Raw genomic sequence first — 27,181 nt, 5'->3', positions numbered from 1 at the left:
TGTAAACATTATGGTTATAACCACTTTAACTATACGACTCTTGAAAAAGAAAAATGTGTATCTATAAATACACTTTAATCAACCAACAAGCATGAAACAATTTTTTTGATTAGTCATAATAAAGTGGGTTTCGCAGTCTCAGGGGAGGGACGGCTCCACTGTCTACTGACGCAGGCGGTGACAGCAATATGGAGCCAGGCAGGCGCTACTGCGCATGTCCGCGTCTGCACAGACGGAGAGAGAGACAGACAGAGAGAGACAGAGAGCTATATCAGGGAAAAACTGGCAAAGACAAAGGACTGAGCAGTATTTAGGGACACAGGATAGAGTAAATACAGTTTTTCTACCGGTTTATGATTGCCCTGCTGTGACACCACCGGCAGGAAACCACCAGGTAAGTGTTCGGTTGGAGAAAATGAAGTTATAAGACGTTAAGGAAGCGTTGTGGTTGTGTTTGCTGTTAAACGGGAGTCACGTAGAGCAGCCAGGAGACTAACGACAAATACATGTTACTATCTTGGATAAATAGCATCTTTACGTGTATAATTTCTGGGTAAAACAGCAGCTATCCCTTCTCATGAAAGTGTAGACTGACTAATGTGTGTGTCTTGTTTTGTCCGGCGGTGTTGTGATATGTTGCTAGCTTAGTGAGCAGCCTGCTTCCTCTATCCAGTCCTAATGTTTACCTTCTTATTTTGGGGTCTGCTGACCAAGAGGGGACTGGTGCAGCTTTTAATGTTATCTAAGTTATCTAGCACCGTCAACAACACAGTCAACTTTGCTTTAAAGTGTTGAAGTTGTTTGGCTGCTGTTCAATTAAGTGTGCAGTTTTAAGGTGTCATTTTGGGCTCTGCTATCCTGTGGGAATTTGTGACCATATTTGTAATTTAAAATGATTTTTGTCCATCTTTCAGGGCTTTTTCGTGCACCCGTCACTGCTCAGCATCACATATCTGTTGAGTCTGTTCCAGTGGATGTGACCCTTCATGGTCAGAGCCTGGTGATGGAAAGAAGTGCACAGCTATAGGCTTGATGACTAGATGGAAAGGGCTGTCAACACACTGAAACTCACAAAAGATGGAGGAAGTGGAAACACACAGAGAGCAGCTGCACTTTGATTGACACTGCTGTGGTGCTGTTGGAGGAGTAATCTTTCATTTGGGAGCATCTGGAGTATCTTTGGTCCCTAGTGTTGACCTTTCGTCACATCCATCCTTTAGAGAGAGCAGGTGTTACTGTGTTGAACAAGCCGCAGGTCTCATTTACCTCGCAACCCCCACCTCCCCCTCGACCATTCACAGAGACACACAAGCTCCTCTCCTCCAAGCGGCTGAGAGGTTGCTATGGCAATGGTTGTCCTGATGCTGATGTAGCATTCTGAAGGTAGGAGCTGTGGAGGTAGTGGTGGAGCTGGAGGAGGTGGCGGCGGCTGTGGCGGTGCTGGTGGTGAACGTCCAGGGATGGGAAGCGCTCCGTATCCGGCCGGTGAGTGGAAGGGGAAGGGGCGAGGCGGCCTGCAAGAGCTGGGCTGTATGCCCTGGAAGGTCGGCAAGCAGAAAGGAGGTGGTGGAGGAGGAGGAGGGGAGGTGGTGGTGGGAGCTGAGGAGAGGAAGAGCAGGGATCCATCGGACTCTCAGCAGCAGCAACAGCAGCAGGATCTCTCATCCTCCTCTTCCTCCCTCACCTCCCCGCTGCCTCCTCAACCCTCTCTGACACCTCAAGCCATTTATCATGAGAAGCAGCGCAGGGAGCTGTGCGCTCTGCACGCGCTCAATAACGTCTTCCAGGACGGGACAGCGTTCAGCAGGGACACCTTGCAGGAGATATACCAGAGGTAAGGTGTCTGGTATACCAAACTATGCACTAAATTTGGCGTGTTCACATGAAACGTTAGGAATATTCTGGTAATCTTTCTTGCACACTTGTTGCAGGCACTCCAGCACTCTGGTGACACCTCACAAGAAGAGCATGCTGGGAAATGGGAACTACGATGTAAATGTCATTATGGCCGCCCTGCAGACCCGAGGGTTTGAGGCAGTCTGGTGGGATAAAAGAAGGTATGTTGGTTGCTGAAAACATCTATTTCTGTTGTCATTGTTCTTCCTCAAAGAAACATAAGGCTGCTAAGAGACAGTTAATTTACTCAAGATTTATTTTCACCCTTTTTAAGATCAGTTGCTTGTGTTGTAGCTGTAGTACATCTTTTATCTGCTGCCCTTGTTGCGTCTCTTAATTATCAGTTTGAGGGTCAGGAAGAAGGAGCTTTCATCCCACCTGGCTTATTCCTTTTGCTACTTTCTTGTCTTCCATGAACGCACATTGAAGCACAGACACCTAGTGTGTACAGTGACACTGCAGTAAAGGAGCATCCACTTAAATCCTAGAATGTCACATAAGGTAAATGTTGCAATGAGGCTCCCTGTGTCCTCCTCTGCACCTCAGTCAGCTAATCAGCAGGGCCCTGAATGATCTCTTTGATTAGTCAGCAGTTTCATCAGTCGACAAAGTCGAGGAGACAGTTTTGTCAGCATTCCTGTTTCCCTCTTTTAAAGTCTTACATGACTGAGGTCGTTAACAGCGGCCGCAGATGTGCTTTTATCAGTAAAATGTTACTGTTATCACGAAGATGTGTTCCTGCTTCTCTGTCTCCAAAACAGGAACAAAATCATTGCTACAAAAACAACAATGCTTCTCTGTTAGTGATTGATACAACCCAGCGCTTATTCAGCCTATAGCATGTATTCAGGCTTTGGCAATGTAGCTGTGACCTGGGACTTTTTTTTGTAGTAGTTGTAGTGTTCTTTTTCTACACTGGGGGAGGCTGCCTATAATGGTATTGCATTTCTGCAGAACAGGTAAATGCAGCCAGGTGTGTTGCATGCGACGTGAGGTTTGCTGTTTTTACAACGCTGCCATGATGACTGCAGGTTGATTAGTAGTGGCTTAAATGTGGTTAGGCCAGCTTACTTTTAGATTATGTTCTACCCGGATTCAAGAAATGTCATTATTGTGTGCAATAAATAAAGAAACAAGAGCACAGGTAATTGGTTTGGGCTTTACACAGCCTATGCTTACAGCACACGTCGGTAAGGTTCGCCTACTATCCAACATGGCAGTACCTTATTCCAAAGCTAACATGTTTATAATTCAGTGCAATTGCAATTTAGTATTGATCAAAAGGTAAGGAATATATGTTTAGTATTATTTAGTATTTAACATATTATATATTTTTCTGAAATGTTTTGGTGACCTTGTCGTGTCCATCTTTTACATTTTAATGCTGAAACTCTTCAGATTTGGGGCAGTTCAGACACCATCAGCACCCAGTTTAAGGCTGTTTGACATTTGAGAAATGGGAAGTTTCTACATGTATCTAAAAAGATGTATGCGGTTTGGTACAGGCAGTTTTAAAGTTGTAATCTCAACGATCTCAGTTTTGTTCTCTTACGGTAATTGTGGGAGCACACTTCCCAAATATCCAGACAGTGTTGCATGTGTGACGTCCACGGTTGGCTCCGGTTGTAATTCTTGATTTTCCTCGCTGACGGTCACTTTCCTTATTAGACTGTTTGCCTTCATCTGAGCGTCGAGTTTGTTTCTTTTTCTTTGGATTTTCACTTATTGTTGAAGTTGTATCTGTAGTCATCGATCTTTTCTTTGTTTGTTCAGCCATAGTAGATTACTGTTTACTCGCAACACTTGCAGAGACCTGAAAAGCAGCCGCTTAGCTCCGCCTACCCTCTCTGGCAGACCAACCACTGCTGGGTCTGTTATAATACTATATACTGCAAATGCAAAGGCTTTCATCAGTGGGCCATAGGCTCAATCACCATTGTGTTACCTCATCCGGCGATAGATAGTGACTTTAAATGAAAATCCTCAAGATTATCACTTTAAGTCTAGTTAACAGCACTTTATAGTGCAATGAATACATTGTATTGTTCATGTTTGTTGTTTTTCATTTGTCAGAACAGTTACCGTTGAGCTCCAATCGCTATCATGGACAACAAGCCCCCTTTTCCCCCCTTATGATAACTATCTCAGGCAGGTTCCTGGATTAACTTTAGTTTCATATCACACAGAACTTAAAGGCTGTCAGTAGTGTTTATAACAGGTTATACAATTTGTGTACATTGTGATAGAGAATTACAAAAATACTTGTGCGGTCAATCAAAACACTGCATTTCTTGTAGAGAACATTCACTACTATAATAAATCACAATATGATGCAGGTGCTTTGTTACTCCATTACATTTTCTGATGGTACAAAGTAAAGTTTGCTCTCTTCCTCCAGGGATGTCGGCAGCATCGAGCTGTCCAACGTGACAGGCTTCATACTGAACGTGCCGTCCAACCTGCGCTGGGGGCCTCTCCGGCTGCCGCTCAAACGGCAGCACTGGATAGGAGTCAGAGAGGTCGGGGGAGTATACTACAACCTGGACTCCAAGCTGCGTAGCCCCCAACCCATCGGCACCCCGGATGAGCTCAGGTGGGCATTATTGGATATCTGTTTATTTGCTTGTGTTCGTACTTTGACAGCTATTATGGAAGGTTGACTTTGCAGTTTAGAATTATCTGCCATAATGCAGCAGAGACAGGAATATACGGTACCATACCCTGTCTTTTCCTAGTGGCAGGGTGGTGTAGTGATCCAAGGATGATTATGTTGGTCTGTCTGTCTAACACTTTGGTCAAGAGTGAGATTTTCTTTACAGCTAAAGTATTCGCCAGATTGCTTTGAAACTTCTCAGAAAGCTAGAAAATAGTTTGCCTACTATCTGATTGATAGTAATAGCTCTCTGGAGGTGCCAGCGTGGCCACACAATGATTTCTATTTTGTCTTTTTTTAAAAAGGTATATTCAATTTCAGATTTAAACATTTTTGGTAGGAATTCCCCCGTAAAAGTCAATCCACATTTTGTCAAAGTGCTGCGCTTCTTCTTCTTTTAAGTCGATTCATAGCAAACAGAGCAATGCAGAAGAATGACAGGCTGAAAATAACTGAACCACCAAACTTACATTGATGGAACTGAAAAGTTGGTGATGGAAACAGAGAGCTGAGGGACTCATTTTTGTCCTCTGCTCCGGCGCTGAATGTTAGTGAAGTTAGCCAACCAAACGCTGGAGAACCAAATGCTTGTACAACCTCCTCTCGCCTCGTCCAGTGTGACCGAGGGTTTTGCCAATTTCACTGTTAAAGGACAGCTGGGAGAGACGCCCCATATTTCGCTAGGATTTTTTAACTATAAATATTGGCAGGATGCACAATTTTAATGTCTCTGAATCTGATGTTTTCATGTCACAGTTCATGAACCAAGGTATTTCATTGAGAGTTGTACCGCTAAAACAAGAGACCCAAATAGGCTGACATTAGCATGCTGGTATACTAGGGCTGTCACTTTTCAATCGAAATTCGATATATTGTTCAAACCTGGTGAAATATTAATATTCAAACTGTAATGATGTGATTGCCCACAAAAAAATTAGTAATCTGCTTTCCAGAGTCCCAGAATGCTCTCACCTTTAAGCTACCGATCACTCTTCTCTGCTCCCCAACACTTCACCTAACTTGTGCGCACACTTTTGTTCTCTCTCACTCGCTCTACCACCCCATTCTCACGCACTTAGCTCTTCCAAAACAGAGCTACGCTTCTAGTCTAAGGCCGTGCTACAGAACTGATCATATCAACACCAACCCACCACAGAAGCGCGTTATGTACCACAGTGTGCACCCAATGTGTAGTGTGCCACTACAATGCCCCCCGTAGTTTTCGATATAATTTGAATTAATTCCATATCACGTTGAATTCGTTCAAACTTTTTTCTTAAATAGGTGAAATATATTGATGTTTTATTATACATGTTTGTATTGTATAATGCAGTATATAATGACAATGAAACCTTTAGCTAAAGGAATGAACATGCGTACTATTAGAACATGAAAAATGCTTTTACAAAATAAACATTATATTATACTGTCTACATACTGCATGTGTTAATATATAAATGCAGCAGTTTAAGTGGCAGCTGTAAGTAAACTCTTAAGTCCTGATTCAGGGGTAGCCCCAAAGTTACAAAATGAACTGATGTAATTATGCTTACATGAAAGTATGCTAAGCTAAGCTAACTGCTGGCTGGCAATAGATACACTAAAGAATTTGATCTTTTTTATGAGTGTTTAAGCTTCATTCAGCTTATTGCTATTCTACATAGAAATGTAGAATTTGTAGGCAGGGACGTGGATTTTAGGGATGGCAAGTGTTCTGGTTTCCGTTTGGACTACACTTGTAGTCCGAGTAATATTGACCAATCCTGTATCAGCAGGCTCCGGCATATGCAGGAAAAACAGTCCGTGTGGAGAGCAAAAGCAGGCGGAACATAACGCACCGTAATGACATCCCGGCCCCTATCAGCGGCAATCTGATGATGATTTAGCTTCTTATTAATCTCTATAAACAGACATCTGCATGCTAAATGCTAACAATCCGTTCTAGATCTAAATTTTAACGTGAGACAAATTTCCTTTACGCTGTGTCACGAAAGCCGTTCAGATTTCCCGACTTCCCGAATGCATCAGATATGATCCAACCTCTGTTCAACACACAGGCATTTTAAAAGTAGTTTTTTTCTCCTCTTGAGGACAAACCGGACAAAGCTTCATTTTTACTTTTTACTAATCTACATGTTACATGACACGTTAATTAAAGTAAATCAACAAGAAAAACGGATTCTTTTTCTGTGAACAATGCAGCCCGCGGAAAAAGGAAGTCTTGACCGGATGTTGTTTGTTACTAACCGCTGGCTGCATGCCCAGACATGTTCATCGTTGTCCCCAGAGGCTATATTGTCGTCAGACTATAGCCAATGGGATCTGAGATTGAGCTCTCGTTAACCCAATGTATGCTACCTGCTACCAAGACCAAAACGGAGCTAAAAGAGACTGAATTTTGGTCTTACATCTGTCAGGTAGCTTATATTACTCCAAATAAGTGTCTGCTGTATGTGTGAATAGGCCACTGTTCTCTTGCACACTCACCATAACATTTTTAGAAAGTAATCATATGTTAACATGTTTTTTTTGCTTGTAATTGGCCAAAAATCAGCTTAAAGCAGGAATTGCATTGACCTGTATATTGTAGTGTTTTCCTTTTTTTATACAAACTAATATAAAACAGTTGCTCATGTTGCATAACTGCGACTCTCCTTCTTTCTGTTAATTTTCCCACATCCCAGGAAGTTTCTCCGCCAGCAGCTGCGAGGGAAGAACTGTGAACTCCTATTGGTTGTCTCAGAGGAAGTGGAGGCGCACCAAACATGGCGGTCCGATGGCTAAAGGTTTAACCAGCCAACCACTGCTCCGACAGGGCCAACAGGCGAATCACGGAATGAACAGGAGAGGAAGTAGGGTCGTGCACAGCCAATCACGTGGATGCACACTTGCAGATGTGTTTCCCCCCCTTTTTTGGGTTTTGTTTACACAGCCACTGCTGGACTCTTTTGTGATAAGAGGCAAAGCAGTGAAGGAAGCAAACACTTTCCAGGGAGAATCAAAGAATCACAGTCCTTTACTCACGACACAGTTAAGACTTTAAAACAAGTTACTCTTATGTTTCTGCTACCCTCGTGTTTTTTATATATATTGACTATTTTTCAATGTCAACTTTTGCTCTGTTTATTGTTTTTTTCAACTTTCCAAAGTCACGGGAGTTCAGGCTTTTTGAAAATCCTGTGTTTATGTGCCTGTCTCCCTCAGTGATCCTCCCCGCTTCAGTCCCGATGTTCACTGATGTGTCTTCTTGCTTCCGTCTCTACCTTCATGTCGTGAATAACGCTGTCCTTATCCCCGCCATCCTTCACTTTCACCAAAGCGTGCCGTTCCTTGCCTCAGCGTGACTCCACTTCACTCCTCCTCCTTTGTCACTTTTTGCGTATGATACATCAGAAATCTGTGATTTATCACGTTGCTAACTTTGTATTTCATCCACTTCTCAAACACTTGTGGCACAGACTGAGCCTTTACTGTGTACAGCAGCTGTGCCCACACAACAGTTTTATATGCAACAAAGCAATGCAACACCCAGGCCGAGCACTCCCTCTAGTGGATGTTTGCCTCCGTTTCCTTTCATTGAAGACGTAACAGCATCAGTCATTTAATTTTCTTTTTATTATTCACTTGTTAATGGTTGCTTTAAGGTAATGAAGAGTGCTGGTCGTAGGAGAAATAATAATGCAATACAGACGATTATCATCCTCCAGTAGAATTATACTGTATCCTATTAATATATCTGTCAAATCCCAGTGATGAGATAACCAGTTGTTTAACTCTCAAAATATTAAATTACAAACATTGGCCAAACGTAATTATAATATGCAGGTACAATCTGACAGTTCATGTTTGACTGTGAGATTGTTTTATCGACTACTTTTTCCAAAGTCTACTTACAGGCTGATTCTGAAGTTTTTGGTTGCTTCACATGGTCCTCATGATTCAACAGATTGAGTTTGCTCAGTTGCCATTGAAATGGGATGTTCAAACTTTCTGCTAGAGATTAAACAGGAAGTTCATTATTCAACCAGTTGACAACAAAAACAATGGCAAAAATTTTGAGTCATATTGTATTTTGTCAGCAACTAAAATACTATTCTTGGGCTCTTTTCCAGACAGTGTTGCATGTGTGACGTCCACGGTTGGCTCCGGTTGTAACTCTTGATTTTCTGTCGAGCGTCGAATTTGTTTCTTTTTCTCTGGATTTTCACTTATTGTTTAAGCTGTATCTGTAGTCGTCCATCTTTTCTTTTTTTGTCTAGCCATAGCAGATTACTGTTTACTCGCAACACTTGCAGAGACCGGAAAAGCAGCCACTTAGCTCCGCCTACTGTCTCTGGCAGACCAACCACTAAAGCGTCACTAACTGGGCGCCGCTTGTGATTTTTTCCGCGAATGTCGCCACAGACACCCGGTCCATAATAATACTATATACTGCAAATGCAGTGGGCCATAGGCTCAGTCACCATTGTGCTACCTAGTTCGGTGATAGATAGTGACTTAACAGACATTTATTCAAATAACATAATTCTACATTTCTAGTGAGATTAATGGACAGTGTAGTTGTAATGAAAATAACAGACAACTGAATAAACTTAATCTGCTGATGAGGACTTTATGATTTAGTCAAAAGCGAGTAACTGATCTTGTTATTTAAATTGTCATTGATAATCTGAACAAATTATATTGATATAAAAAAATATTTGTATTTTTACCATATCGCACAATCTTGCTTAATTAGGGCCTTACTATTTTTTGCATGTTGGTAAAATGACATCCATCAGTCAGGCGACAAAATAAAGGAAAGTTCTGTTATCTTCTTTCCCTTTGGGTCCACACAGGTCCACAGGGTCACACCGCAGCAGCCCTCTGTAGCACAGGAGCTCATCTGATGCAGGGCTCCGTCTCTTCTTACACTTCTTTTCTCAAACCTGCCAAACAAGCACTAAGAGGATGTCACAAGTTGTTTCAACAAATCATAAACAGTCCATGGGGGTCTCTAGTGTGTGATGTTTCTGTCTGGGGAGGGGTTCAGAGATTGGTTGCACAAAGGGAAGTTGTCAGATGCAGTGAGCCTAAGAGGAGAAGAATGTTAAGAAAGAAAATGTAGAAAGGAAAGTGAAAGTTGACCAGCTGGTTGCGAGCACATGACCAGTCAGACTTGTGTTTTGTTGGTTGTTTGTTGTGAAATGAGCCTTATGAGAGATTCCACTGTTTGTAGCTTTCAAATCTATCAGCAGAAGAGAAACTGTTAATACTCTACATGTATTGTCTGTGTAACGACAATATTGGCCTTAACTTGTTTACATAAAGAATATTTGTTGCTCTGAAAATTTAAGAGGGTTTGTGCAGTTTGATGCCATTTCAGGAGATTTTTCCAGAGCACCAATTTGTCCTAAATAAAAGGAGAAACAACTGAAACTTATCAAATATAATGTTTTCACTTTTGCAGCCAAGGGCTTTATGTTATTTACAATTGTTTGAAATGATATGATTTTGTAAAGATCACATGTTTTTCAATGGTGCATGTCTTATTTTGGAATGACGCTCTTACTTCCTGCCCAGTCCGTAGACCTTTAATGTCATAACCAAGTGAACCCGCAGAAAACACCGGAGAGGTTGTGTCATTGATTGGTGAAATTTTTGGACCCAGTCACATCATGAATAGTGTCTCACAATGCATTGAACATTTGCTTTTTTTGCCATGACAATCTTTTAGCCCTTCTTATAAAGGAATCCTGATTGTCACTGTATTTTGTTTGTTTTTTTATTTTTGCATACAAATAAAATGCTTATAATGGCACTTTATGTAAAAGCTACAGTGTGGCTCCAATTAATGGGTAATTATTTGCTCTGAAAGCCTTATTGCTAATTTTTGGAGTAGGAAACTGCTCTTTTTGTGGATGTTGTGGTCGGTAGAGGAAGTTAATCAAAGAAAGGTTCAACTAGATTTTGGAAGTATCCAACCAGACACATGTAGTGCCTTGCCTAACTTACTGATTATGACGAGTCCATGAGAGAGCGTTGGGGAGAAGGAGCGCATCGTTGTCATCGTTAATAGCTCAGAATGTGAGGAGACTACCCTACCTTTAAGTTCATACATGAGTTACTTGTTTACTGGAGTATTTTCATTTTATTCCACCTTCTTTTTCAGACTCTGCTAATATAATGTGTAAACACAATTAAGTTAATTTGACAGATGCAGTTTCTAGCTAATTTTAAATAAAGATTTTACATAGAAATCATGAAAAGCTCAAAATACAAAAACTAAACCTTTTTGCCAAGTGAGACTGAAAAATTGGCTTTTTTGAGCCCATTGCTACATTTTAAATGCTTACTAGTTGTTTGCAGGTCTACCAGAGTGATGTCTCTGACATGTTTAGATGGCTTCATTCCCAAAAACAGGATTTAGTTTGTATTTTCCTACCCCATTAGTCACCTCCCATCCCTAATGATTGAAAAAGTCATAGCTACCTTTCTGCTAAATGAAAACTTTTACTTTAGGTACTTAAAGTAAAATGTTGATGATACTTAGTTTAAGAATTTGTGTGCTGGACTCTCACTTGTAAAAGACTTGGTAGTTTTACATTTGTTGTACTTGAGGATCTGAGTAGTTTAAGCTCCTGTGACAAACTTTTCAGTTTGTGTTGATTTTGGCGCCCCCTGTGGACAAAGCTGTCTTATCACTTTGCTGATTTCGTCCTGTGCATGATTAATGTGTTGTCTTTTTTTAAATCGTATCCTGCTTTCCTTAACAGTCATATGAATCACTCACTTTAAATCTTTGCCCTGGAAAATGTAAACAAAGGCAGTGTGCAGGTAATCGCTGACACCTGACTCCTTCCCCCCACCAGAAGTTTAAGGCATTGAAAATAATGATATAGAAATAATCAATCTTGTCACTGATGGTCTGGTTTACTTTTGTAGGTCATATAGAGACAATTTCAGTCTGTTTCATAACCAGATAAAAACTCCTCACAGGAGCTTTAAATGCTTATTAATTGTTTGCAGTTCTAACAGAGTGATGTCTCTGACATGTTTAGATGGCTTCATTCCCCTCAAAAAAGGATTACGTTTTTGTAGCAGAATTGTATTTTCCTACCACATTAGTCACCTCCCATCCCTAAAAATTAATAATTAATAAGAAATAATTAAAAAATACACATCTACCTTTCTGCTAAATGAAAACGTATAGGCTACTTTAGGTACTTAAAGTAAAATGTTGATAATACTTATTTTAACAATTTGTTTGCCGGACTTTCACTCGTAAAAGAGTCATTTTTACATTGTAGGTTTACATTTTTTTACTTGAGGCTGCTGAGTATTTGATCCCACACTGTTTTTGGGTATCCATCCATGCCCTGTATGAAGGATAAGGATGATGATGAAGCAGCTAGTGGCACGCGCGGACTCATTGTAAAGGGAGCGCGCTCTAGGAGACGGGCTCGCGCAAAGCGGTGTGCAGATGTGTCGCAGATTTTGTAAAGTCACTGGACGCTCGGAAAGATACATCACAAGGAAGTCGCTCAAGATCAAAGGGTCCTTAAACTGTCAGGAAAAACAAGACGGCTGAGGGAGAAGCGGTGGGAAGAGGACAGGACCGAAGCAGTGCTGTCATTAGCAGTTAACGTTAGCTTAGTTTGTTCAGGAGAAAGACGTTACTTTGACAGTTAAAAGGCAGCGGACGGTCGCGCGCACAGAGATGGAGCTGTCAGCGATTGGAGAGCAAGTGTTCGCTGTGGAATCAGTCCTCAAGAAAAGAGTTAGAAAGGTAACCATTACACATTTTAACGAAATATGGTAGTCCGTTCAGCTGCGGGACATTGTCCGCAACCTAAGGAGTCACATATTTGGGAGGAAGAGATGCTACTTCTGATGCTAATGAAAGCTTGAGAGATTAAATGAGCAGAATTGAGCGGCTAATCTGGTTATCTAATTGCAGGCTGTAGAAAGTGGGCGGGTTAGAGGAGGCTGTCCCTTTAACGTAACGTGGAGAGTGTTGTCATTGCACTCCAGTTTAACATGTCAGGTGTTTGGCAGCATAAGAGTACAAGGGATGATGTATTCAAACGAACACCTTCATTTTTTGGCCTATTTGGTGCTAATTTGAGTTAGGTAAATGTTAATATAGGGTTAACAGCTGAGGGGCGCAGGTAGAAATATGGATCCCCCAGAGCGCAAGAGGGGCCCCTGTAAACCCCAGTTTACTATATTAAATGTTATGTTATTTAAAGCTCCTGTGAGGAGTTTTTCGCTGGTAATGAAACGGACTGAAATTAATTCTGATTACTCTGTATGACCTAGAAAAGCAAGCCACACCATCAGCAACAAGATTGATTCATTCTATATAGCTATTTTTAATGCCTGAAACCGCTGGTGGTGGGTAGGTGTCAGGTGAAGCAATTAACTGCACGCTGCCTTTGTTTACATTTTCCAGTGCAAAAATTTAAAGTGAGTGATACATATGACTGTTAGAAGAGAAAAGAGATACGGCTTTGTCCACAGGGGGCGCCAAAATCAACACAAACCAAAAGTTCCTCATAGGAGCTTTAAATTTACAGGGCCAGATAAATTTGCTAAAAACTTATGATATGATTAAAGGAGCTCTAGGTCGGAAGTATGCTAGGTTAAAAGCACAGGCACAGCATATTAGCTATTATGTCAATTGGCTGCATTTTCTTTCCATTAGCTCTTCAACATTTGAGTTTTCAAGCTAGTAGGCTTTGAGTCAGGCTAGCAGCTAATTTAACCTGTGAAATGCATGATAAATGTTACATCTTATAAGGTGCAGGAGGTCTGCAACTAAAGCAACTAAAGATTTAGATTATTGATAAATCAATTGGTAATCATGTTTGTCTAATCACTTTGTTTTTTCAGAAACAAAAGTGAGCTCTTAAAACTGTGCGTTGTCTTACTAGCAGTCTAAATTAAAACCTTCATATTCTGCAAATGTCGTGCATTGGGTATTGATTTCCCATAGTCGCTGTCAATCAACCCATTGATAAAATCGGTTACAATCTAAGCAGCAACATGTGAGTAATGTTTACATAATTCATTGACTAAGAATGTTTGCAAGGTGTATGCAACCAACAAGAAAAATACTGTAAATTGGTATGCAATCTAACTTTAACTCCTATATAAGGGTTAGGGTTAGTAATGGAGACTTGCTTGATACTATGTTGTCAACACTTTGTGTAAATGTTTTTTAAGCTTACAGAGAGGCTTCATACAGTGAAGTTAGTAGAAAGAAAACATAGGCCAGAGTTAAAATGCCCTGTCCAACAATAACTCAAAAAAAGGTTTACCAATATTTTTATATTGTTTAATATTGTTAAAATACACTGAGGAGGAGAGCTGTTCTCTGGAATGAGGGTACAAAAAGTATTGTTTATTGCCTTGTTTATATACTGTAGATAAAAACATGTATGTGTTCACATTGCAAGATATGTAGGATTAGGACGCATCTTTCTAACAACGAGTTTTGTGTTCCAGCATATTAAGTTCTGTTGAATAAGGGGCTAAATCTACCAGCATACTGAAACATTTTAGGCCCTTTTTGTTGCACACGAGAAACTGGGTGACTAATGTAAAGCCGGGAAACGTGGTGACTTCACCCTCTGAGAATACTTTTGGCAGCTCGGAAGTTGTTGTTGGATGATGTCACCATGGATGACTAACTCTGAGTGGCTTGGCTGGTATATTGAAAACATACAGCACATTTTACATGATCTTTTAATTATAGATATTATCTGATGGCATGGCAACAACCTCCTGCACAAAATGTCCATGCAACAGAATGAATACAATAGATTTTAATAATAATAGACATTAAGTAGATGAGAGTAGAGTAGAGGTTAATATAACCAAAAGCAGGAGTTCTGATATTGATTTACACAACTCTGCTTGCATGCGTTGTACTCATGTGATACTTAAATGTATAATTCATAATGGTTTGCATCCGTCGCAGGAGGTTAATGAACTGTGCAACAATTGATGCAGTCCCTCCTGAGCCATCGTGACAGATTCATCCTCCTGCAGATTTAATCAAGTTCAAATCAGCGCTGCAGCAGATGCAGCCTCTCTCAGTTTGACTTCTTGACCTGAACACCCACATCCTACAAACAGCTGACCTCCAGTAGCCCACTGTTGCGAAAAAACATGTTTATTAATTTCCTAAAAAATCTTCTTGGACAAAGAATTCACAGTTTGATAGATAAAGATGGGACCACAGTACTTCACACTGGCATCTAGAAAGTACTGTATAGGAAGGCTGTGGAAAGGTACAGTATATTCTTAATACAATTAACTCCTTGGCTTACATTGCTGTGAAATCTCATGTCTCCACAGGGGAATGTGGAGTATCTGTTAAAGTGGAAAGGATGGCCTCCAAAGTAAGTATGTAAACGTAATAATAAGTATAGACTGATGGATTATATAACACTTGCAAATGTGCGTCATAGTCACATTGAAATGTATTATAAAGCATATGCACATAATGCTTTTGGATGAGGTTATATAAGTATGACAGCTTTTACAAAACAAGCACATGAACTGATTATGAAAGGGAAAATATTTTTCCAAATGGGGTTTTTTATCAGGTTATTTGCTGCACCAGCAACAGAAACAATCCCCATTTTTGTGCGTTGTGTAATGACAAAGTAATGATCGGTTAAGTGTCACCACTGTGCCATTGTTTTTTAGCACACAGTAACTTTTAGAGAACAAGCAGCTGTTATGTAAGCCCGTCTTTAACACATAATAAGTGTTTAATTAAAATCTTTTTAAAATAGAACATGTCAAAAAACTGACAGAATGATTTAATCATCTGATTGATTACAGCAACAAATGGGTGAAACATAACGGAGGCTTTAATATACTATTTGTGACGTCTTGTAGATACAGCACGTGGGAACCTGAGGAACACATTCTGGACCAACGACTGGTGCAGGCCTATGAAGAGAAGTAAGGCTCGACACAACAGCATGTAAAACTTTGCTGAAGAAAAGCCCCCTGAGATTCAAGGGAAGCTCAGAGGGTTTGACACATAGCTGCGCAGAAATGAACAGTATGAGTAAATACTCTTCTTAGATTATATTAATCAAAAACACATAATGACTCAGCAGACCAAGACCCAGATCCGAGGCCTCTCTCCAGCTGGCATTAGCGTGTGTCCTGGGTTCTTGGCTTGTACCGCCATGCCAAAACACAACTAAAATCAAATCCACATCTAAAACGTTGGTGTCAACGTTAGGGCCAATGGCAGACAAAGAATCAGTTTACCGTTAGATCACCCTGATTGAAAATGCTACGTAAAATAACACGTATAAATCTTGTGTTTTCTGCCATTTACTGTCACTTGTGAATCAGTGGAATAATGTACAGCCATTGGTCTAAATGTAAACTGCTTTAACCACATGCATGTGTGTCCTTGTACTCATGCATTAGAAGAAAAAATACAGTGTCCAAACAGTAATACACTGTCCCTCAGTGCTGCTGCCAGCGAAAACTCTGGTTAATGGTAAGAAACGGATGTTTTGAAGCTTATTCCCTGGATACGCTTCTCAGAAGAAGAAGAAGAAGAAGATATACTTTATTAACCCCCGAGGGGAAATTCAATGTTTTCACTCTGTTATTATTACAAACATGCGACACACACAGGCCCGATATATGTTCGGCACAAACTCTATGGACTCTATTGACATGCTCAATGAAGAGCGAGGGGGCTGCACATGGACATGCACCCCAAGCAGTTGGGGGTTTCCATGCCTTGCTTAAGGGCACCTCAACAGTGCCCAGGAAATGACACGCCACCTCTCCAGCTACCAGGAGGGTGTCCGTTCTGGGACCAAGCCAAGTCCCTACAGACTGAGCTACCATCTACCCCCATTGCATAGGTCATGTGAAAAAGTAAATTGTAAATGGACTGTACTTTTATAGCTCTTTTCTAAAGCTGCTTTTACACTACATGTCACATTCACACATTCACACGCTGATGGCAGAGGCTGCTACCTAAAGTGCCCAGCTGTCAATCAGGGATCACATTCACACACTGATGGCGATGCCAATTTGGGGTCAGTGTCTCAAAGTGTAATCCAATGCACATCTGAACACAACAAGTGCTTAAAGACTTACAAACACTTCTTAAAATGGTTAGCTATATAATGTATGTGCAGAAGACATTTTGCCATCAGCTTCTTTTCACAGTGTGTTTGGCTTTTCAGAGAGCAGAGAGACAGAGCTCTGGGGCACAGGAGAAAAGGATCCAAGACCAAAAGACTCCTTCTGCAGGTAAAGTTTGGATTTTTCTAATCTGCATAACAACTTTCTTTCCCCTTGTTGGCCCCTGTCCAATGATTTTGCTTAATACTGCAGTTGAAATATCCTCACAACAGAGCCGTGTTTGCACTCTCCTTTATAACCTCTTTGATATTACTACAGAGATTCTGATTGTAAAGTTTAACTGTTCTCTCTTGTTGGTCTTTATTCAGAGCACTGTCTACACCATGGATCTCCGCAGCGCTCACAAGACCCCAGAAACACCTCCGCCACGCCTTCGTCTCTCCCTGACGCGCTCGCTGGTACCTGAGGAGGAGGAGGAGGAGGAGGAGGAGGAGCAGCCGTACAGCGCCAGCAAGCAGAGCCCACCAGCTCATCGAAAGAGCAATCCTGAGAGGTCACAATTTACGTGCCTTGACTCAAACCCACCAAGTCCTACACAAGAGGACTGGGAAGAAGATGAGGAGGAGGAGGAGGAGGAGGAGGACAATGTAGACGATGAAGAGGATAGAGAGGAGGAGGGGGGGGAAGAGGAGGCTCTACTAGAGAAGACAGGACAGAGCAGAGGCATTTTAAACAGTAAGTGTGTCAGTCGGTCAGCCAGTTGACTCTAATCACCATCAGACCCAGTTTACTTGACTCTTTGTGAACCTTCTTTCAGGCACGGACATGCGCAGGCTTTCTTTACTGGGCAGGCAACCAAAAGCATTAAACTTCCTCCATCCTGAGCTGATTAAGGAGAAAATCATGCAGAGTTCAAAATATGGACTCAGCAAAGACTCTGGAATAGAAGTTAATGGAAAAGTAAAGCAGCAGTTCCTGCAGAGTCTCAACCTTAGAAGCAAATTACTACACTGACCAATAACATTACATCCTTATTAGCAGGTTAACTCAATAAAGTGATAATGAAGATTTTCATTGAAATAAAGGTCTGTTATGTTACTATCTATCCCCAAATGAGTTAACACAATGGTGACTGAGCCGATGGCCCACTGATGAAAGTCTTTGCATTTGCAGTATATAGTAATATTACGGACCGGGTGTCTGTGGCGACATTCACGAAAAAAAAAAACACAAGCGGCGCCCAGTTAGTGACATGTTTTCCATCAGCCAGCAGTGGTTGGTCTGCCAGAGAGGGTAGGCGGAGCTAAGCGGCTGCTTTTCCGCTCTCTGCAAGTGTTGTGAGTAAACACAAACAAAGGAAAGATCGATGACTACAGAGACAACTTCAAACATAAGTGAAAATCCAAAGAAAGAGAAAGAAATTCGACGCTCAGATGAAGGCAAACTGTCTAGAAAAGAAAGCGACCGTCAGCGAGGAAAATCAAGAGTTACAACCGGAGCCAAACGTGTTAATTGGGACGTATGCGCCTGCAATACTTTTATATCTCCACTAGGTGCCACCAAATAGAACGACACTGAGAACTTCGAGATTATATCTTTAAGTTTGACGCCATCGCACATGTAAATATTTAATGAATAATTCGTGAATTTTAAGTCTGACAGTTATTTGACAGAGAAGTAGCAACTATTTATCCCTATGAAGACGGACCTCTGGCACAAGACTGCAGATGAACTTGACTTAGACGAATGATCAAGTAATCTAATACCAAAACTGTGACAGCTAAGCCTTCATTGCTTTTGCAGCCCAAAACAAAGAAATCCATCTTAAGTGTCATCATGTTATACATTTCTTAATGACATTATTACTTTATTTACATATGGTGTAAAACGTGGTGACAAGGCATAGGCGCCGATGTCGCTGTTGACTGTTGTTTGCATGATCCTTTTTTAATTGATCTAACTTAAATACAATAAAACTAGAGCTTAACTTACAACATTTTTAAAATCTTAAAGTTTTACAGACTTAAAGCTCCATTGAGGAGAAACAGGCTGAAATGAATTCTGATGTCTCTATATGAGCTACAAAAGCAAACCAGACCATCAGTGACAAGATTGATTATTTTGTTATAGTTATTTTTAATGCCTGAAACTGCTGGTGGGGGGGGGGGGTAGGTGTCAGATAAAATGATTAACTGCACGCTGCCTTTGTTTACATTTTCCAGGGCAAAAAATTAAAGTGAGTGATGCATATGACTGAGATTATTTGGTAAAAATTAACACTTAAGCAGGTACAGGACAAAATCAGCAAAGAGATAAGAGGTACTATTATTATTTCACAGTTTGAGTACTTTAATCTAGGTATTATGGTGTATAAACTCACATAGTACTTTAGCTTTGGTTGTGCAGATTCTAGGGATATGAAGCATTTATAGATACTCCCAAGAAATGACACATAAAGAAATAAAGGAATCTCTGAACCCATCAGCCATAGCCCCTGGGAGTGACGGTGAATTTTGCAGGCATTCCGGTTTAGCCAGCCTTAAGAGACCAGGACTGCCAAGCCAAGACTTCCTTTTCCATGCGCTGCTTTGTTTACTGTCCAACTAGCAACTTGAGAAGCGACCGTGTGTTCAGATCAAAAGTGAAAAGCGAAATTCACCCCTCTAGATACGTCTGCAAAATAAACACCATCATTTCTTGGTTCATTACATCCCCCGGAGGAGCGCCCATTCATCTGTTTCTGGTGTTAGTTTCACTGTAAATGGGAAGTTACACAGAAGCTGCACTAACTGGCCAACTACTGCTGTATGAACCCAGAAAAGAAACGAATTAACGGGTCTTACCTTTGCCAAAATAACATCATCATCAAATAAGAAATGCAGGCACTGGCACTTTGCTTGTAACAGTTAAAGGTGAGATTACTATAACTTCTCATTATCAGCTCACAAACAGTTGGAGCTGTCTGTTTCTGCAGCCAAATGCTTCCTATCTGCCTGTTACATCCATAAGAGCCGAGATAGTTTATCCAGGCAGGTTAACTCAATAACAGAACGCGTGATAGATTTGATGTAATCGCCATCTGAATGCAACTCTATCCTCTTCTCCTTCTCTCTCCACGCTCCTGTCTCACTCAGGACCGGAGAGGACGGATGAATGGAGCTCCGCGTTCGAACCGGACGAGGTCGCTTCATCGAAGAAGCCGGACAACAGCGACGTCTGGAGACCCATCATCGGAACAGGGGAGGTGACGGTCACAGACGTCACCCTGAACTCCCTCACAGTGACTTTCAGAGAGTCGAGAGTGGCCAAAGGCTTCTTCAGAGATTTGGGCCTGGAGGTCTGAAATGTGATGACGTGAGTGTTGGTTCGTGGGGAGGAGTTGGTGATTTCATTCCCTCTCGCTCTGCTCTTCCTCTAACCAGCTACTTCCAGCCGGGTCAGTGGTACGTTTACATGCACAGAGTGACTGGAATACAGGCTGAGCTCCAGGTGATCATGTTTAGGTTGAGCTGTTCAGCTTTGACAACCTCTCAACTGTTTATGACTTCGAAATAAATACAGTCTAAATTCAATAAACTCCATGTTCTCCACTGAGATGAATAAATTAGATCATTCAAACAGGGACCAAATCAGGGAAGCAGAAGTTTGACAGAAGTCATGCAATTGATTGAGATCTAATCTCTGGCACTGGAGGACCAAATGTGGTCAATATATGGCTGCCAGACTTTTGTCAGTGTCAGGCTGGTGCCGTTCTTTGGATGAGAACCAGTCCCTGGCCCTGTAGACTAGCTGAGAGGTCCATTGTTTGCCTCTGTAATCTTCTTCATCAGACGGGACAGTTGAAAATGTGACCATGCAGGCCAGTCAGGTGAGGCGAGAGTAGCACTCTTAAAAGGATTTTCAGCTTCAGCATTCCCATTTAAAAGTACCTTGTTGATGTTTTACATAACCCGCCGTTACAGCGAGTTTAGATGAGACAAAAAGAGTTGTAGCCCTAAGGTCCATCTTCCTGATACGATATTTGCAAAGCCTGTTTTAAAGTTATCATCTCGAAGATCTCAGTTTCGTTCTCTTTGGCGGCACCTATGGTGAAAAACGGTAATTGCGGGAGCACGCTAGTGTTGTGACACCAACAATCTGATTCTTTTGAACGACAAACAATGAACGGTGGGAACCGAGTCGTAGGTGAGAGCCGTTCATTTTATAATTGTGCCTACATTTCACTGCCTGCCCTACATCCCCTCGCTTTATGCCGGAGTACCACAGGCAGCTTAGGCAACCACTGGCACAAGAAGACCCCACTCGCCCATAAAACAGACATCTCTCTAAGAATATGCAGCACCTTTCATAACCCCATTGAGACAGGGGAAGGTAGATGAAGAGCTTGCTGTAAGTTGGAATCTGATTCAAATGTTACCCTATCATTATCCTAGTGATTATTTCGCACCAAGTAACCTCCGCCCCCTGAAAAAATGGCGCCATAAGATCCGGCTCCCTTCAAAGATCTGTAATTCCCAACACTAGGGCACACTTCCCAGATATCCATACAGTAGGGCTTTTTACACTGACAGGTCAAGGCGGGATTATTATGCCTCTGTTTAGTTCCATCTTCTATGTAGAACTCACGGAGGTTGAATGGTAGGGTGAAGTTGTTCATCGGAGGGGGCATCGGAGTTAGAGGCGTCTATGTAAACTGCAGAGCCGGCAGGGCGGAACAGCGCTGTGTGTGTGCTGTTTGTTTACACCTCGCACACGTTTTGCTTCCTAACTCTTGATTTTCCTCGCTGACGGTCGCTTTCCTTTTTAGACTGTTTGCCTTCATCTGAGCGTCGAAGTTGTATCTGTAGTCATCCATCTTTTCTTTGTTTGTTCAGCCATAGTAGATTACTGTTTACTCGCAACACTTGCAGAGAGCGGAAAAGTAGCCGCTTAGCTCCGCCTACCCTCTCTGGCCAATCACTGCTGGCTGATGGAAAACGCGTCACTAACCGGGCGCCGCTTGTGAATATTTCCGCAAAAGTTGCACCAGTCACCCAGTCCGTAATACTGCAAATGCAAAGGCTTTCATCAGCGGGCCATAGGCTCAATAACCATTGTGTTACCTCATTCAGAGATGGATAGTGACTTAACAGACGTTTATTTACATGAAAATCTTCGAGATTATCACTTTAAAGATTACATTTTACCCTGCATTGATCACATCCACATTAGCTTGCTTCAGATTCCCTCTTCCTTGGATTTTGCTGGCACATTGCTCCTTTTTTTACTTTTTGGTGCATTACTGCCACTTTGAGACAACAGCAGCAGTATGTCTTGAATCACATTGCCCAATAGCTAACAAAATAGGGACCAAATCATATCAAAACATTGCTCCATAGCGCTACAAGAGGTCTGAAACGTTTGTTTTGTAGACCCTGCACTAAAATGTTCTTGTTGTTTTCTCCTCACATACTTTTATTTTGTGAAATAGGCTCTTAGGAGTTTTAAACATCAGCAAATGGGATGAGCTTGAATTGCAAAATAAATAGAAGCTACAGAAAAATGTGCTGTAAGAGCAGCATGAAACTGAAACATAGAGTTGCAATAAAGTTCAGTCGAATGAATCAACAGTCTATCCTCGTATGAGAGTGAAGAATACAACATAATTCAGTTAGTTAGTTAACCTGACATCCAGTAACATGAGGGGTCATGTGAAGAAGAGGAGTTCTCTGTGCATGTAAACATGGCCGCTGCCTCTCTGTCTCTTCCACACTTAGCTAACCGTTCAGTACTGGACTTATACGTATAGTACAAAGTACAGTGAGGTCAGTCCCATACTAACATGCTGTACCCGTAACCTGTGAACACATAGACTGTTACTACTATACAACATGTGGCTTAGTCTTGTTCGCGTTTCAAAATCATCTGAGAGACGATTTGATCCGCCTGCATGCCGTTCTCCCCCCAGTACAGTTTTAGCCATTCAAAGACTTACAGTGTAGTTTCATCCGTCCACAAAGGTCTTCATCTCATGACTTACAGCACGCGAGTGTTGTACCAACATTAGGAAACTAGAAGAGGCACGGTAACAGAATGCACTGTGGAATAGCGCTGTAGAGAGAGGAGTTTGTGTGTTTGTAGAAGCCTCTTTAGAGTTTAACTAACAGGGTAAATCATAGTTTACTTGTCTGACAGCTATTTTATTTAAAGTACAAAAAGGCCCTAAATCCATCTGTACCAGGAACTTTGACCATGTGCTATAGATCGTTTACATAGAGCCCTCAGTCTTCCCTGTTGAGCTGCAGTGGAGGGATACAAGCAAAGTACTACAGAAGACTCATCTTACATTTAGTTTATACATTTTTAGAAAAGAGGGATTTTAAATTTTGGCCCCTAGTTGGCAAATTCGGAAGGCCTCCTTTAATGTCCATTTCTAACACTTACATATCAGTGTGTATACAGAAACCTAACTATTGTTAGAGGACAAATTGGAACAAAAATATGAACTTATCAAAACAAAAAAGGCACCAAATCTTGCAATTTAAACAGTCACCTTATGGCCGTGCATTTACATTAAATTGTGTAAGCTAGGCTTAAACAGCAAGAGCAAGTGAATGTTCACAGGATGGATTGCACATCTTGAAGTAAATCAAGACATGATGGCATGAAAATCAAGTCTAAGAGGTTCAGTCTTGACTGTGGAAAAAAAAAAGTCCCCTCTTGGTCCATTTATTGGCTGATTAAATCACATGACCCAAGTTTGCTTAGTTGTCATTGAAGTGTAGATTTTTTAAATTCTTGTTTTTCCTAATTTGGCCCAGAAGTCGAGTTTTAAAGCTCATCATTGAACTCGGAAGCAGCAGTTCAGAAAACAACTTCTGCTACAAACAGAAGTATGAGAGGGAAAATATGTGTGTAATGAAAAACATAGATTTAGAAGTTTTACAAATATTGACACTGACATTTCAAAATGTACAATTCAACTCATCTGAAATGTGTTTTTGCATAGAAGGTAGGAAACAAATGTGTAAGCCCGAAGTGATTTAGCGAAGTGAAGTACGTGCAATGGGACACGACATGAGACACAGTGTTGTCTTTTACACAACAGCAATCAATCAAATGAAGACGAACTCTTCAAACAATGTTACCAAATATAAAGTGTAAGTTTCCCCTCAGCTTTACACACTGATTTCATTATACTGTGGTCAGGGATAAATGCTGATAAAAACCGCTTATTAAATCAATAAAAGCCCAAATCTGAACCCGGTCTATCCCTCTAACCCTGCTGGCTTCCTGCCCGGTGGACACAGGAGCCGATGTGATGTGTCACGTCTGTGGAATCTCCCACAGAGGCGTCCCATTGGTTCACAAGATGCTTATCCCGCGCTGATGGATGATGGGTCAGCGTCTCGTGATCTCAAAAGCGTCTCGGTGTGACAATGAAGCCGCAGGGAGCGGAAGTGCCTGATGTTGCATTATTTTGTCTGTAGGGCTAATGTCTTATGCTTTCATAAAACACACACTATTACTGTCGCAGGTTATTGTTTCTGTATGTGTCCACGATCGTCCACTGATGTTATTAAGACTTGAACTATGATCAAACATTAAAAGGGGATGAAGTTGAGGCGACAGGAGGAAGAAACTTGTATTTTTTAAGTCCTTATTTTTCTACATTGACCTGAATGTATATTTATTCTTTAAAGAACCCTGTGTATCCGTCATGCTGATGACTGAACAGAATAGTTTTATACGGTTTGTGATAACACTGAGCTGATGCCATATTTAAATGTATGTATGTAAAACAAGCACCTGGATATGACTGTGGCCTCTGTGGTTGCTTGTGCTGCTTTCATCCTCCACTGACTGAGAACCTTGCACTTTATTGTGATGTAAACCTGCTCCGGTCTATGAAGTGTCAGTGTGTATAGAATATTTCTATTGTAACACTAAAATAAATGTTGCTCATGTTTAATATCATTTTAACCAAACTTGTTCAGCTGCTTATTGACACATCAAACATTTGAGTGTTAAAGTTATGAGAGACACAAACACACGTGGACCTCTATGGATAACAGCTGTTACATGTCATGTCTATGAACACTCATTTACTTCTTTGCTGTAAAGATGGTTCAGGTAGGTGCAATTCTAATAAAAAAAAAGAGAGTAAAAAGCTATCTCTGTAAATGGTCTGCTAACAAAGAGGCTCGGGGGGAGCTAGCAGCATGATTCAGGGTTGTGTGAGGGCTGGAGCCTATCCCAGCTGTCATTGGGCGAGAGGCGGGGTACGCCCTGGACAGGTCACCAGTCAATCACAGGGCTGACACATAGAGACAGACAACCTTTCACACTCTCATTCACACCTTTTTTAGAGTCACCAATGAACCCGAACGAGCATGTCTTTGGACTGTGGGAGGAAGAGAACCCATGCATGCACAGGGAGAACCCCTCTGTCCCCTAGGTTGTAGGCACGAGGCCACCGACTTTTATACAACAGTTACACAAGCGGCAAACAGTAGCAAACAGTAATAATCAACAGATTGGTTTTTGCTCCACCAACTCAACTAGTTCCACAACTTTAATGAAACTTGACTTTTGTTACCAAGCAACCCAAACATTCTCCTGCACTCTGTGCCGACAGGTGACCACAGATCAGCTACTTTGTGTGATGTACATGTATCTGTGTTAATTTATGATGCAACCTGTGTAATAAGAGTTTATGTGATTCAGAGGCACCAGCTTGTTTAATGTAGACAGTCTGCTGTAATGTTAATTAACAGTATTCAGAACACCTGGCCGAGGCGGAGTGATGTTCTATATATCAGCACTCATGGAATGTCCATTTGAGATTACTTGATGGGGACTAACTGTTGTGTAATGTAAAACAGAAAGCTTACAACACAGCTGGCTCATGATTTATTTCAAGCTTTATTTAGAATCTTTCTCTTGTAAAATAATGAGGCTGGCACACTTTTGTTTGACATAAATTTGGTCAGTTGTATCCAGTTTTAATGCCTGTATTACTGAAGATTGTTTTTTCCCATTAATATATAAGGGTTCAGTAAGATTACACTGTCATAAAACTAGTTGGGGTTTGAATCTTTGACTTACTCTTTGTGAAATGAGTTGTACAAAGTCAGTTCCATATATTGAGATATTGGGGGACTCGTGTTGCAGTTTTGTTTTGTTTTCTAAGTCAGTGGTAGGGGTCTAAAGAAAAACTAAATAAATAATGTCTGAAAGGGTATTGTTATTTAAAAACAATGATGCTTACATCTAAGTTTAAACCCCTCACCTTACCTGATCATTTTAGTAACCAGATTGTTGTTAACTAAACTTTGATACTGATTCCTCAGTATTTTTACAACTGTAACTGAGATACATTTAGAGCTAATATTTTGCAGTTAAAAAACTAAGTTGATTTGTTTGCTTGTTTGCTATTTCTATAGTGCAATTTCTAAAGTGCAATTTCTTTTTACTTATTGCGCAGCATAAACACCAACAGATATATCTGTAATAAGCTAATATCAGCCTGTAGATATAGCTGCAATTCAACAACCAAAATAAAAGTCTAGTTCTTGTTCAAACCCATTAAATAACTTAGAAAATGTAAAAACAAAACTCCTCCTAAATCTACATTTACATGAAATGTTCATTGAATAATGCTTACATTTGAGTTAAGTCGTTTATTCATTATTTATATAATTGTGAAAAAGGAGGCAACAATAGAGTATTTTTTCAATGGTACAAACATACTTTATTGTACAATTAATTTATTGGCAAAAAACAATCAGACCACCAAAATAACTTAAAAAAAAAAACTAATGAAAATGGAGCAACAGTTATTTTTGCTTTCTCTCAGCAAGCACCAAAATTGTTAACAAGAGGAACGAAAAAGTGGTCAAAGATTCCATTTGAATACTAAACAAATATTTAAATAGTCTTATTTCCAGTCTCTTTTAAGGAGAAGAAATGATTAAAACAAAACTATTTGTTCAGTTGCCATCGGTTTGTACAGTGATTCAGTATGTTTACAACTATATTCATGTACATGAAACATTTCTTAAAAAGGATGGTATAATATACTCCACGGCCTCCCCAGGGCAAACTGAATGACTGTCTGCAGTGTCTTTTTGCATCACCATAACATCTTTAATACAAAACAAAACATGTTTTATCTAATAATTCCTGTAGCTTCAAGTTTTATTTCCAAAAAATAAAATTAAATAATATATCTATATATAAAAGACAGTTTTTCCTTGTTTTTTCTTATAAAATAAGTCTCAAGATATATTGCCACCTGGTTCTGATGCGTCCCCTCCCCACACCCAGCAAGCCCAACCTTTTGAGAAAAATAGTGAGCATGTGAATATTGTGTCTTCAGTCCTCTCCATAAAAAGCTAAATGACCAAATTTAAACTCTTTCAGATCACACCTCTAATGAACCCCAGCCTCGGCTCGACTTCCTGCGGGTTTCACGTTTAAGTTTTGAGATTGTTCAGGTGTGTGACGTGTTGCAGTAACCCCTCCCTCCCTAAA

At 40.8% G+C, this 27,181-nt stretch overlaps 2 protein-coding genes across 2 annotated transcripts; both read left to right on the top strand.

Annotated features, from left to right (window-relative positions):
* Nucleotides 1-920: 920 nt before the first annotated feature.
* On the top strand, nt 921-10,308 carry josd1 (Josephin domain containing 1). Its single transcript, XM_069664469.1, has 4 exons — nt 921-1,834; nt 1,932-2,057; nt 4,295-4,489; nt 7,234-10,308. The coding sequence occupies exons 1-4, from the start codon at nt 1,461-1,463 to the stop codon at nt 7,331-7,333; spliced, it is 795 nt and encodes a 264-aa protein (XP_069520570.1). The 5' UTR covers nt 921-1,460; the 3' UTR covers nt 7,334-10,308.
* A 1,744-nt stretch (nt 10,309-12,052) lies between these two features.
* On the top strand, nt 12,053-20,096 carry cbx7b (chromobox homolog 7b). The gene is made up of 6 exons (XM_069665047.1): nt 12,053-12,317; nt 14,894-14,937; nt 15,443-15,508; nt 16,768-16,834; nt 17,035-17,401; nt 19,801-20,096. The coding sequence occupies exons 1-6, from the start codon at nt 12,249-12,251 to the stop codon at nt 20,007-20,009; spliced, it is 822 nt and encodes a 273-aa protein (XP_069521148.1). The 5' UTR covers nt 12,053-12,248; the 3' UTR covers nt 20,010-20,096.
* The last annotated feature ends 7,085 nt before the right edge of the window (nt 20,097-27,181 follow it).

The sequence above is a fragment of the Semicossyphus pulcher genome, unplaced genomic scaffold (genome assembly GCF_022749685.1).
Source record: "Semicossyphus pulcher isolate SPU_LCO1_2020_fin unplaced genomic scaffold, fSemPul1.0.p SCAF_16, whole genome shotgun sequence".
In the NCBI taxonomy this organism is placed as follows: Eukaryota; Metazoa; Chordata; class Actinopteri; order Labriformes; family Labridae; genus Semicossyphus; species Semicossyphus pulcher.
The sequence above is the reverse complement of the archived record's forward strand: the minus strand, read 5'-3'. Positions and strand labels throughout refer to the sequence as shown.